The sequence below is a fragment of the Anopheles arabiensis genome, chromosome 2 (genome assembly GCF_016920715.1).
Source record: "Anopheles arabiensis isolate DONGOLA chromosome 2, AaraD3, whole genome shotgun sequence".
NCBI lineage: Eukaryota > Metazoa > Arthropoda > Insecta > Diptera > Culicidae > Anopheles > Anopheles arabiensis.
In genome coordinates, this window is record NC_053517.1 from 66,759,846 (window position 1) to 66,774,447 (window position 14,602).

Consider the following 14,602-nt stretch of genomic DNA (forward strand, 5'->3'; position numbering starts at 1 on the left):
ACCGCATACACAAATCACAAAAACTGAACATATACGATTTAAGTAAAAATAAATCTACAAAAATACACCCAAGAATTGCTTCCACTACAAAAACACCGGTATCAAAAACAGAATGATTATATATTTACCAATTTTTCATAATTCCGGTGATTCGGCACGTTTGGCAATTCGTTCTCCATGGCTGAAATCAAAACATAATTAGATTTTTGGTTCAAAAATCAACGCATCATCTCATATTTATTCGTTTCAATACCTACCGCTATATGTAAACAAACGTATTATTTCAAGATTGCGCCAAGATTGCGCATAAATTTTCGAGATTTATATGTCCGAGATATATAATTTTTTTTTTTTGACAGATAAATATATCAAACCGACCCGATTGATAGATAAATATATGCGCAATCTGAGATTGCGCATCGTCTATTGCTACGGATACACGGGGTCCCTACATTGATGGGGCGCTCAGTCCGCGTACCGTTAAATCCGCCACTGCATGTAAAAGTGAGTGCACAGGATCGCCATCAAGTTGGCATTATTTGGTGTGTTGATCACGGTCCTATCCTAAGGAATCATCATTGGCAGCATAGCGGGGGATCGCGGCCAGGTAAAGTGTACGGTCATTTTCCCCGAGCTATGTGGTTAGCTTGTTTGTAAGGTTTTGTAATTAAGTTCGAGACATGTTTAGACTCATTACTTAAATTTTGTTTATCGTCATTGTTAACCATCTTGCATTGTGCTTAGAATGTCGTTTAAGCATCAGATATGCGCAAAATAAAATTTGAAGAAATGGAGTTAGACGAACTCCTACGTTTATTTCAAATTGGCTTCTTTACCATTGATTGGCACGGGCATTAGATGAACTCATCAGCAGCGGTACGAAATAAAATAAAAAATCAACAGATCGATCATACTTCAATCCCCGAAACAAACCACACAAACACAAATAAAATATGCCAATTCTTCTAACAATCACGGACATCGACTAAAACGGGGACATCAAAACACACAACCACAATACACCACATATATATGTATCAACGCGCTAACACATCAAACAATAAGCTGATGGCGGAAGGCACGGCCTGGAGTGCAAGTTAGGCAAGGCAAGGTGAAAGAGGGAGAAGAAGAAATGAGCTCCAATATGTTTGAATTTTTTGACCGTTTTGTTTTGCTCCGCCATCTGATATAGTTCGTGTTGTGGGCAGCCGTGCCGACCCCTGGAATTGCCGTGGTAGTTGCGCTACCGCTGGTCAATGTCGATGAAACGACAGTGTGTCACGCACACTGTCGCACGCACACAGTGCGCAGGTCGCTTAAGTGTGTGTCGTGTGCTCGAGCAAGGAAGTGTGTTGCGTGCAACCGGGCGAGCAGGGATCCCGGCAGGGCTCGGTACGTCTGGCGTACGGCCAAGTATTTTAAGGTGTAATTGTGCTTGTTAGTTATATTTATTATTGTGTACTGTTTACATTAGTGTTTAATAAAAAAAACCTGAGTGGCAAGCAACAACGACACAACAGTTAGCTTATTTCCGAAACTGATGTCGCAAAAATCTGCACGTTCCAGTGCAGTTTTTACTATAGTCCAGCGCAGAAAACCCGACAAATCTGCTTTTAGTCCCATTTCATTCGCAAGAAACTGCTCGATTTTGCGCAGCTGGTTTATAAGCGGAGGTTTTCCTGCCCGTCAAACAGTAGTATCATCTCCTCGAAATCTCATGGTATTTCGAATGATATTTATTTTTTATTCATAAATTATTGTTTCTGCGATGTTAACCGTCGAAAAAATCACTTTTTCAATTATTGTTTATTTTTGCAAAATAAAATGTCAAAATGTCAGGTGTTAAGTATCCCACCATGAAATTGACTGCGATTTGCGAGTGCGTGCGAGGGTTCGCACGCCACACAAGTTCACAGCCCAGAGCCCTCGCATTAAAGAGCTTGCGAGCCTAGGCAGTTTTTCGCTCTTATTTATAGAACCCGCCATGCAATTGACAGCGATTTGCGAGGGCGCGCGACCCAGGTGAGAACTGTTCTACATTTTTAGCTTAAACTCCTAGTGAACAGCTCGAATTAACCCATTGCCTCATATAAATGTTTGAAAACATGGATGTCCCGCACGACAAAATCGAGCAGTTTTGTAGCTCGGATTTTCGATCGCTTTCCGCCAAAAGCGATCGAAAAAGCGAGCAGAAATGTCAGGGAAAACGCTTGGATTCCGATCGAAGAAATATTTCAAACCTTAAATTTCAGCGCTGAAAATTTCGAAATATTTCATTCATAAATTTGCAACAATTTTGAATGCGAAATATTTCACAGCTATGAGTTGTGAAATATGTTTGCATTTTGAGTTAGAGAAGTTTTCGATCGCTTTGCGCAGCGGAGAGTTTAAGCTTCCCGCACGACAAAATCGAGCAGTCTATGCATGTCTTATACAAAAATGGGTGCATTATCAGTAACTTGATTGAATATTTTTGAAAATTGATATGATATATTGATATGAGCTACTGCAGTCAACGGGATTCATCCATATGTATGAAAGGTAAAGCCAGCATTGTGATTCGACCAGCCATCAATGAAATGCTCAAGATACATTTTACACTTTTTAAATGATTGAAAAGCTTCCATGTCAATCATTAAAAATGTGTAAAAAGTAGCACCAGCTGAAAATAACAGCTTGACACAATTTCCGCAACAATCTGATTAAAGAACCAGGGAAAGCCAATAGAAATACTTTTTCTGGATTTAATTACACCATCACCGTCATATTGTAACCAAACACAAAAAAGGCATTCAAAAAAGAGCAGGACGCAATCAGGACTGAAATCTTTTCTCGGCTGTCGGAAAATCGGTGGAACCGACCAGAGCCATTTCTGACTGCAGACTAGCCGCTACGTGTGACAACCGATGACTCCAACGGTTCCGAATGACTAGACGGCTTTATAGACTTTGGAAGACACCGAGCGGAACTGTTGCTTTGATTCGGCCGGAATCGGAGTCGGAGTAGCTAAGATCGGAAATTATTTTGAGCCGTGGATGCGATTTCGACAATCCGTCACTAGTTGTTGCAAAGTTTCCAATTGAGTGTATCTAGTTATTTTCATTTCTATTTCTTTTCCTTTTTAAGTTGACGCAAATCTGTTTTTTTTAAATACAACATATAATTGAGTCTGCACAAAATTATGCTAATTTTCAGAGTTCAATCGAAACATAATATGACTGAGTTTGCATTCGATTTAATGTTTCTACAGGGTCTCAATTGCTCTGTACGTACGTGTAGATGTTATAGGTACATTAATGTTAGTTTCGAAAAATATAGCAACACAATTATTATTCTTTTCTGGAAAATGTAATTAACTTCTACAAAAAGTAATAAAATATTTTTTGGTTTGCAGTGCTTTATTTTTTTTATTCAGGAGTAACGGTCCAAAAAGGCGGTATTGCTATTTGCAGTGCTTTAGCAATCCTCAAAATATTATAGCGGGCCGCATTCAAAATCGACACGGGCCGCCAGTTTGACATGCCTGTCCTAGACCATTATAACTGGCAATGGAAAGCAACTAATCCAGCCAATGAGATGATGCTCCTTTGTTTCTTACTTACTTACTTACTTATCCGGCGCTACAACCGCTTTGCGGTCTTGGCCTGCCTCAGGAGTGTCCGAAACCGCTCACGGTCTCGCGCCTTCGTCTGCCAGTCCGTTATCCCGGCCTTAATGGCGGACGCCTCCACGCCATCTTGCCACCTCAATTTGGGCCTACCACGCATCCTCTGTCCTTGTGGACGGCCTAAAAAGACTTTACGGGCTGGGTCGTCCGTTTCCATGCGTACAACATGGCCAGCCCACCGGAGCCTGGCGAGCTTAATACGCTGTACGACAGTGAGGTCTTACCTTTGTTTCTTACCTTTACATAATTTCTTAACACTTCAACAAGGCAATCACATACTTGAGGTACGAATTTAGATATCCCTTAGGCAGAAATTTAAGAACAAATATAGGTTTATGAGTTATTTTGAAACGTTTGGAAATTTAAAAAATCATTCTTACCCGAAAAGCGTATTAAGCGACTGATAATGGTCTCCCGTTGCCAAATATTGCAATGCCACAATTAGCATGTCCCTTGGTGACCAACTCGGGCGCATATTCGTATCCATTTTTTTAATTTTTGGCGCAATTTGCTCAAGCAGATAGTTGAAATCATTTCTGGACAACCTCATAAAATGTATAATGGTGGTATCCAATTTTTCATCCATAATGGTGTTAACCAACCGACTAGCCTGATTGTTTCTTTCCAGAAGCATGGGGCGCGCTCATTCTCTAATTTTTGGAGGTTGTCGAAGAGATACCATATGTAACCTAATGAAAGTGGGCCACGCATTTGTAAGTCGCAAGTTGGCCACTTTTTCTTCACAACTCATGATTCGCTGTAATTTTTCACAATTAAATTAGTGTAAATAAACACATTGACATGGATTGACATTTTATTGACACATATATAGGTTGACATAATTGACAACTGAGTTATACGCGTTTGAACAAGGGCGTGGAAAATGCGCGTCGTGTTTGCGGCCTTACAAATGAATTGATATTAAATAGGAATGGTTGGGCTACTCAGGCAACACAATAGGCCCGATTATTAAACACAAATTGTAAAGACAAGTTGTCAAAATCGGAAGATTTGTATTATGACATCCGTTTGTGTTGTGTGTTGGAAAAAAAAAATTTGACGAAACACAAACTCACAAGCACACTGCCAAGATATCTATTATGAAACACAAACGGAAATCCAAAACTGTCAAACTGCTTTCCGTCAGCTTTTTGCCACGGAAAGGCGCCAATCTCAGATTGTTTGTTGTTTGTGTTGTGTCGGTCGGAATGGTTGCTGTTGCTTTCACGACAAAATGTAAGTATTTTATTTCAGAAATAATCAAATTTTATCATTTTAAACAAAAATATGTATACCGCCATATCCATACAAATGGCGATATCCTGGATATACTGGTAACGTGCTGCTGTTACGGCTTAAGAAGCTGCTGGTATTTCCTTCCTCTACTGTTGTTCGATGATAGTCGAAAGCTGAAGGGCATGCGCACCTGGTTTGCGTTCGACAGCAATTTATCCCAGCTACTTCTGCAGTTAGCAACTTCTTCAACAACCAACAGCATAAGGAAATGTTATTAACACATCTAATACTGTATACACTTTTAGGAATAACAAGGACGCCCGGACATCGCGAACCCAGTACCAACAAATGGTAGATGAGTTGGAAAAGGTCCCTGACATCGCCAGAGGGATGTACAAAGGTGACCAGACCGCTTTCTGGGAGGAAATGGCTGAGCACCTTAACGCCCTGGGACCGCCGATAAGAACGGGTGCAACGTGGAAGCGGGTAAGATTAAAAGAGCAACACAACATATTTACATGTTGTTTTTAATGTTCGCTGTTTGTTTTACAGGTGTGGTTCGATTACAAATGTGCGGTAAAAAAAATTGCGTTTGAATAAAGCATCTTTGTTGGCCACTGGTGGCGGTCCGTTCCAGCAAAGGCCATTGAACGACGTAGAAGAAAGAGTGGCCGATTTGACTAATTTGAAGGCCACAATAGAAGGGAACGCAGGCCGCTCTTTTGGAAATTTGAACGACGGCAACATCAACAACAACAACAACCAATTGTTGCCAATTAGCAACATAGATCAGCCAAATAACGGCAGCGAGGCGCCAAACAACGGCAGCGAGGCGCCAAACAATGAGCAGAGTACTGTAACGGAAAGAGCAAAGAGAAAACGAAGTCGGAAGCGGCAGAACACGGAAGCGGTGTTGCGTCAAAATCAGGAGCTTCTTGACCTAATGAAAGAAAATATTCAAGCTCAAAAGGAGTCCACAGCCGTGTTGAATAGGGCAGTTGTGATATTGGAAAATATCACAGTTTTGTTAAAAGAGGCTGCTGAACGCAAATCCGATTTGTGATTTTAGTTGTTTAGTTGTTGTGATAAGATTTTAGTTGTTAGTTAGCATTTAATGTACTTATTAAGTGAATTATGCGAACTGTGATGAATTTACTCTTTTTGTGATGCAAACTTATGTGATGGACTTAAAAAAATAAATGAACTTGACCACTAGCTGAGTTGCGTTGCCTTTTATTCATCTGAGCTTAGCTCTTCCAATCCATACGCAATACACATGTTGTGTAAGATGCAACATACGTTCGTTATTTGAGTTGCTTTTAACGAGGTGTAGTGCAACTGTCGAGCACCTAACAAACACTTAAATCTATTTTTAGCAACCCGATCGTGCGCTCCACTATTTCTCTACCTAAAGAATGGTTTTTATTAAAGGCAGTTTCTGGTGTGTTTGGACCAGGAGTACGTTTTGGTGTTATTAACCATGGTTTTGAAGGGTATCCAGCATCACCTGTGAGAATTTAAAAGATTATTTACACAAACAAATACCCATAGGATGGTTTAATGTATTGCCTAGTACCTTGAATGCAGTTTCTCCGCTTCGATGTTTTGTTTCGAAAAAATTGTCCATTCCACTTACATTCCAAATATGTGAATCGTGATTGGCTCCTCCGAATTTGGCATTCACATACCGAATTTTCATGAGATGGTCGCAAATCTACCGGTACGAAGAAAAATAATATTGAAGTACACAACATAAGACAAAAAAACTTAAAGCTTTACTTACAATCATCGCGTTTAGGCTGTAATAGCCCTTCCGGTTATAATGCTGATCGTAATCGTCCACAGGTGCAATAATTTTTATGTGTGTACCATCAACACACATCACTATACCAGGAATGCCACTTTTTGAGAAGAAGTATCGTCGTGCATCTTGTTGCTCATTTGGTTCCATCGCTAAAGAGATCCATTTGTTCCCAAGAGTTTCTTCGATAATGTTCAACCATTTTGCAAAGGCTACCGAGAAAGTAGGCTGGGCAATAGCTATTTTGTAATCATTACCGGTTCCATTTTGGTAGCTGCCTTCAGCTAGAAATCGCAGAGCAGCAGCCAAAATTTCATTTGGCTTAAGCCCCTTTCCCTTAACCGGTGGGAACTTGGGCTCGATCTCCGCCAGAATGTCAAGGAAAATTTCCTTCGATACACGAAAATTTTTCTTAAATCTGAAAAGAACAACCACATATGTTTAACACGGTTTGCACAAATGAGCCGCATGCTTAACTCACGCTTGGTTAGAAAGCTGTAACGGGTCGAAAACACTTCGAAGCAGTCGGCGCTGTTTTGCCAGATCAACCGTTGTTTCTTCATCACTGCTGCTATCGTCACTTACGAAGTGGGAGAAAATCATTTTGATTTTTAAAACAAGGAATGTTGTTAGCTTGCGAAACGTATGTATCTTAATTAAACTTGTTTACGTTTTTTTATTTTGATTTTGAACATTTTGACACATCGACAAAGGCTTTGACACAGCTTTAACGAAAGAAAAAATTTAACGAAACTTGTCTATGACAAGAACGGTTTCAAAAAGCATGTCTATTTTCCGTTTGTCTTGACGAACTTCTCTTGTGTCATTTCCGTTTGTGTTTAATAATCGGGCCTAATATCATGCTTGTTAATGGCATAACAAATTAAAATATTCCTTGATCGCAAATACCAGATCGCATCGGAACGCTATCGCTAAACTCGATAGTATATGCATTCCTTATGCTAATCGTAGAACTACAGTTTCGTCTTCCAGGAATTCTTGAGGTTACAAACTATTTGTTTACAAACAACTATAAAACAGCATACGATCGATTGACAAGGTACGATTCTAACCAGCATATTAAATTTCGCTCAAGTCCCAACTTATTCATCTTGGCTAAAAGGATTTTGTGATCGATGCTATCAAAAGCAGCCTTTAAATCCATATAAACTGCATCTGTTTGCATCCTGCTATCCATGTTACGGAGACATTGTGATGTAAAGTCAACAAGGTTAGTAATCGTCGACCGCTTTGGAACGAAACCGTGTTGTTGAGGGCTAATATAGTGATATGAAGCCGTGAGTAAACTTGTTTGGATCACTTTCTCAAAAACTTTGGCTCCAGCACTGAGTGATGTTATGCCTCTATAGTTGGCTGCATCTTCCTTGTCACCTTTTTTAAATATGGGGACAATCCATGAACTCTTCCAAATAGAGGGGAATTCTCCTTGTTGCAGTGAAAAATTAAAAATTTTGGTGAAGATCGGCGCAATGGACTCACAGCATCGGCTGAGAATGATGTCAGGAATACCATCTGGGCCAGGACTAGCTTTGGGCTTGACTGCTTTGAGCACATTTAGCACAGATTCTTGCGATATATTAGTTAAATTAAGGTCGATGACATCATTAGGAGTATTCCCAAAAGAGTATTCATTTTGAAGCTTTATTTTGATGACCCTTACGGATAAGCAGCAATCTTCATATAACAATCTCCCTTTATATTCCTGTGCCTCTTCACTTACTTTAGACACGGATAGATTACCCCTTTTCTCTTTGTCGACATTTCCTTTTTCACGATAAAAAGAACTGTAGTTCGTTCAATGTTACAAATTTCGGCAATTTCTTTTGGGAGCTTTCCACTGTTATACAAATGCTACTCATGTTCTCCGTCTGCATCTGTTGTTATGTTATTTTTTCTTTTTGTGATTTGACTGAAGAAAATGTTACTCAACGCAAATTAAAACTATTAAACTTAGGTGTGTATTGTTGGTAGATGTGAATTATTATACGATGTCTATTTATGCTGGAAGTTGGAGCGGTCCCTTGGTACAGTCGTCATCTCCAACGACTCAATAACAAAGAACGCTGAGAGCAGCCGGTTCAGATCGGATCGATAAGATTGTTGATAACAGCCGGTTCAGGTCGGATCGCAAAGAACGGTGGGAGCAACAGGTTCAGTTTGAATCTGCTTGGGTTAAAAACAAGGATCGCGGTCCAGATGCTTGCATGCTGGAACGGATCGCACCTGGCCGGAACGCAACGCGCATCACTTCTATTTATTTATGTCCCGCACATTTTACTTATTTATCATTACGTTGAGTGATTTTTTTCTCCTCGAACGTGAGGCGAAGAAGTTTCAATATTTCTATAATTTTTAAGTCTACGCTTGCCATGATTGAATTTTTCTTGAAAGAATGATTTTTCTCGACATTCTGGTAAGATAACAAAATTTGATGCGTCCAAAAAGGCAAAAAGTAGAATTTGTTTATTTGTTAGTTTGTTATTTTGTTTGATTCTTTTTTATTATTGTCCGCTAACCCTAGCCTGACGAAACAAAACTTAACACGGTGCCTGTACTAGAAAGGAAGAAGATTGAATAAAATGTAAGGACAGGGAATAGAAGGTGGTCAAGGAAAAATTGAAGTCAAATAAATGATACAGGCTGTTGAAGACCAGCTAGGAATGGACGGGAACGGAAGGAACGGGAAGGGGACACACACAAGGGAATGCGGGATAAGAGGAAAGGCACATCAATGTCACCGAGAAGGAGTCCTGCGACAAAAATAGCATAAGCGCGACCACGTTTCCTTTCAAACGATTTTGGTGTCAACATACGACATCTGACGAGAAAAACTTCGGACTCATCGACTCCGAGTCCGGATCAGTCCGGATCTTTCCAGATCAGTCCGGATCACTCCGGATCAATCCGTATCAGTTCGGATCAGTCTGGATCAGTCCGGATCACTCCGAATCACTCCGGATGAATCTGGATCACTCCGGATCTCTCCGGATCACTACGGATCAGTCCGTATGAGTCTGGATTAGTCCAGAAGGTTGGAGTTAATCCGGTCGAGACCGAGCGAGTAGTTTAAGTTGGCGATGCAATTACTAATGCCCAACATGACTGGTCACTATCGTTAAGACAATTCTTGATTAATGTGTTCCGTTGTGTTGTGTTGTGTTCAAATAATGCATCGAGAATTTACGATTCAGTATAAAACATTCTTTCTGTAGAAACCGAAAATTGTATGTGAATACACCTCAAAAACATAAACACCTTGGTCGCGGTATACGTTAACATTTAAGCATCGTAGGCGTAAACGTCAGAATAAAACGGCATTCGTGCTCGAGAATCAGAACAGCGCACACCTTCCGATTCTTCGTCTTTTCCGTTCCGAAAAATTCCGCAACTTTACAACTCAGAAGTGGGATACGAAGTCATTTTACGCAACAAAATGCCTACAAAAGATGAGTTATTATGTGCCTTGGAAGCTGCTGGTATCGAAGTGCCCCCTCGGCAACTATTCAACATCTTCGCAACTTGTACCAACAATGTGAACCGGGGATGAAAACTGAGGAACGATCGTCAAACAGCTCCAGTTCCCAGAACCCACGTATTGATGACGCCGTAGTGACGAACAATAGAAAACACGAGGAACCAGCCGCCATTTCGGTGAAAGAGAAAATCGTTCCTCCCAAAGATGGCAGCTTGGCTGAAAACGATTCTCATCGATGGGAACTATTTGCACTACGCGAGAAAATCAAGGAAATGGAACAGCGACAAGTGAAAGTGGAAAGCGGCAGATTGGTACACCCTGACGAGCTTAAACATCTGATACCAGAATTTTCGGATGGTCTCGGTATCAACCGATGGATTGACACAATCCGCTATAATAGCGAACTGTACGAGTGGCAAGATCGAACGACGCTTTTGTATGCAGGTAGCCGCTTAACCGGCGCGGCCAATGAGTGGTATAATGGATTTCGTCATACGATTAAAACTTTCGACGAATTTGCTGTTGAAATTAAAAAGGCGTTTCCCGATCGCTGCAATGACGCTGTGATTCACAGCCAACTAGCCGCAGCTTACAAAAAGTCCGCCGAATCATATACAAGTTACGTGTATCGGGTTAACGCGTTGGGGAAGTCAGGCAATGTGAGTGACGATGCTATTATCACTTACGCCATTAGAGGACTATCCCGTGATCCTCTCTACGATAGTCTCGTCACAAAGGACTACAGCAACATATATGATCTGATCGACAACATTAAGCGCTGTGAAACACATTTATTGATGCGCAAAAATATAGAACGCCGCATTCCTTCTGCCCACTACTCAAATGTTCCGAGATTAGTGGCCCCGAGACAGGCGCCAACAGAAACACCTCGTTGTTACAACTGCTCAGATTTTGGACACCATTCATCACAATGTACTAAACCTCGTCGAGCCTTGGGTTCCTGCTTCCGATGCGGCAGTACATCTCACGTCATCCGTAACTGTCCCGACGTAGTTAGACGACAACCAACAGCAGCCGCAGTTCAGAGCAACGAAAATGAGACACCGAATGTAGATGACGCGAATAATGGAAACGTTCTGCAGCTCGATGCCTATCAGGAGGTAAGTGTCGCTTTAAAGAAAACTAAAGTTTGGAGCTCATGGTTTAACATAACATGTCTTTTTGATTCCGGTAGTGCTAAAAGCTTCGTCAATGAAGATATAATTCCAAAAACAAAACTACATACTCCCATACCGAGCGGATTTCGTGGAATAGGGAATAGTAACCTTCAAACACTTGGAAACATTGAATTACAAATACGCTTTCGTAATGAAATCCGTACTCATACTTTCATTATTTTGCCTAAAAATTACATGTCGTTGTCTATGATAGTTGGGAGAGATCTATTATCTGAATTCAAAATCATTCTTGCGCAGTTACGTAAAATTTATAACAAAGCCTATATTATGAACTTAAATAAAGATATAAAGAATACAAAACCGGATGTTGTCCAGAGGCTTCAAACTTTGGGTCTGTTGCATAGTTCAATACAGGGCTCCTCGTTGGAGGTGGGTCCAGATTCCGTTTTGTCCGATTCCAAAATTTCTGAAAATTCCATATTAGCGTTAGACCAATCTGAGCATGAGAAATCAATTACCAACGTTTTTCTTGAAATGTGTTCGATAGATATGAGCGATGAAACGATGAGCGCGATAAAAATAGGTAAACATTTATCTAAAGAACAAAGCATTGTCATTAATTCAATCGTGGTTAACAATTACCTAAACTTTCCAGAAGAACAAATCCTACCAGTGACTCATAAAATGCGGATTAGTTTGACACATGATGTTCCCGTTTTTACAAAACCAAGACGACTCTCATTTGCCGAGAGGGATAAAGTAAAAGAAATAGTAAAGGACCTTTTGAAAAAAATATAATACGACCTAGCAATTCACCTTACGCCTCGGCACTGGTACTGGTAAGAAAGAAAAACGGAGAGATTCGTAAGTGTGTCGACTATCGACCGCTAAATAAAATTACCATTCGCGATAACTATCCACTCCCTTTAATAGAAACATGCCTCGAGCATTTAGGAAACAAAAAATATTTTACGCTACTCGACCTTAAGAGTGGCTTTCATCAAGTGCAAATGCACGAAGAATCAATTCAGTACACGGCTTTCGTCACCCCTGACGGCCAATACGAATATACTCGTATGCCATTTGGCCTAAAAATGCCCCAGCTGAATTTCAGCGGTTTATAAATACGATTTTAAGAAAATTCATTGACAACGAAAAATTAGTCGTCTATATTGATGATATTCTTATTGCTTCGAAAGACTTTGATGAACATTTTCAATTAGTGGGAGATGTTTTACGTACACTACGTGAAAATGGGCTAGAACTACGCTTGGACAAATGCAAATTTGCATACAACGAGTTGGATTATTTAGGATATAAAACCAGCCCCTCAGGCATATGTCCTAGTGATCACCATGTTAAAACAATTAAGAATTATCCTATTCCGCAAAATGTAAAACAAGTTCAACAATGCATAGGTTTATTTTCATTCTTCCGTAGATTTGTTCCCAATTTTTCAACTATTGCTAAACCTTTGACCAACCTTTTAAAAACCAAAGCACCATTCGTATTTGACAACAATTGCAAAAAGGCTTTTGAAACACTAAGAGACAAATTGATTGAAGCTCCAGTACTTTCCATATATGACCCAAAGCGTGAAACGGAGCTTCACTGTGATGCAAGCTCTTTAGCATTCGGTTCCGTACTTTTACAAAAACAGGATGATGGTAAATATCATCCTATTTCATATTTCTCAAAGACCACTTCGGCCGATGAAGCTAAGTTACATAGCTATGAGCTCGAAACCTTAGCCGTAATTTATGCGCTCAAGCGATTTCATGCATATGTACATGGCGTTCCCATCAAGATCGTAACAGATTGCAATTCTTTAGTAGAGACTTTGAAGAATAAAAATGCTTCGGCTAAAATAGCACGATGGTCGCTTTTCCTAGAGAACTACAACTACACGATTCAACATCGTCCCGGAACATCAATGAGCCATGTAGACGCTTTAAGTCGGCTCGAATACTTGGCCGCAATTCACGATGTCGACATAGACTTCCAGATACGTGTCGCTCAAGCTAGGGACCCGCAGATCCAACTATTGAAAGGAAAGCTAGAGAAGACGAGCATTCAAGGATTTCAGTTGCAAGACGGAGTAGTATACAAACTCTCACCTTCAAATAGGTTAAAACTATACGTACCGGCGGAAATGATAAACAATTTGATTCGATCAATTCATGAACAGGTAGGACATCTCGGTGTAGAAAAATGTCTGAATCAAATAGACCAAAACTATTGGTTTCCCAATAGGAAAACAAGGATCACAAATTTCATTAATAACTGTTTAAAATGCTTACTTTACTCCGCTCCGGTTAAAAACAATAATCGAAATCTGCATAGTATCCCCAAAGAACCTTACCCCTTCGATACAATACACATTGACCATTTCGGACCACTTCCTACATCAAAATTGAAGAAAAAATATTTACTAGTGGTTGTTGACGCATTTACGAAGTTCGTTAAACTATATCCATCTTCTTCTACTAGTACCCGAGAGGTGTGTAACTGCTTAAAACAGTATTTTTCGTATTATAGTCGCCCCAAAAGAATAATAAGTGATCGTGGTACATGTTTCACCTCAGTTGCCTTTTCCAATTTCCTATCGTCACGGGGAATCATTCATGTGTTAAATGCAACTGGTTCTCCACAGGCCAATGGCCAAGTGGAAAGGATTAATCGTATAATTCGCCCTATATTAAGTAAATTGTCAAACCACACCGATCATTCAGATTGGGTTCAAACATTATTATCTACCGAATACGCACTTAACAACACTATCCATTCATCTACTCGTTTCTCACCCTCTATGTTATTATTTGGTGTTAACCAACGCGGTCCGACAGTAGATGGCTTAACCGAATATTTAGACGATAAAAATAAAACCTTGCCAGATCTAGAGACAATACGCGCAGAAGCCTCGTCTAACATTTTGAAATCACAACAAACCAATGAAAAACAGCATGCCAAACACCATTGTCCCGCTACGGAGTTCAATGAAGGAGAATTTGTAGTAATCAAAAATATAGATAACACCGCTAATACAAACAAAAAGCTCATCGCCAGATTTAAAGGTCCTTATATAGTACATAAAAGATTACCTAATGATAGATACGTAATACGCGATATAGATGGAATCCAAATGACACAAATACCATACGACGGTGTTTTGGAGTCGGACAAATTGAGGAGATGGATCGTGCCTCTTTCGGGAGACTGACGAACTATGTGTGCAAAGCCACACTTACAAAAAAAAAAAGAGA

General features: G+C 40.1%; 2 protein-coding genes across 2 annotated transcripts; one reads left to right on the top strand and one right to left on the bottom strand.

The window, feature by feature from the left end:
- Positions 1–6,203: 6,203 nt before the first annotated feature.
- On the bottom strand, positions 6,204–7,307 carry LOC120893539 (putative nuclease HARBI1). The gene is made up of 4 exons (XM_040295497.1): positions 7,186–7,307; positions 6,687–7,122; positions 6,480–6,617; positions 6,204–6,410 (listed from the first exon to the last, which is right to left on the bottom strand). The coding sequence occupies exons 1-4, from the start codon at positions 7,305–7,307 to the stop codon at positions 6,378–6,380; spliced, it is 729 nt and encodes a 242-aa protein (XP_040151431.1). The 3' UTR covers positions 6,204–6,377.
- Positions 7,308–10,218: 2,911 nt separating this feature from the next.
- On the top strand, positions 10,219–12,428 carry LOC120896677. Its single transcript, XM_040300988.1, has 2 exons — positions 10,219–11,321; positions 11,396–12,428. The coding sequence occupies exons 1-2, from the start codon at positions 10,269–10,271 to the stop codon at positions 11,399–11,401; spliced, it is 1,059 nt and encodes a 352-aa protein (XP_040156922.1). The 5' UTR covers positions 10,219–10,268; the 3' UTR covers positions 11,402–12,428.
- Positions 12,429–14,602: the final 2,174 nt, after the last annotated feature.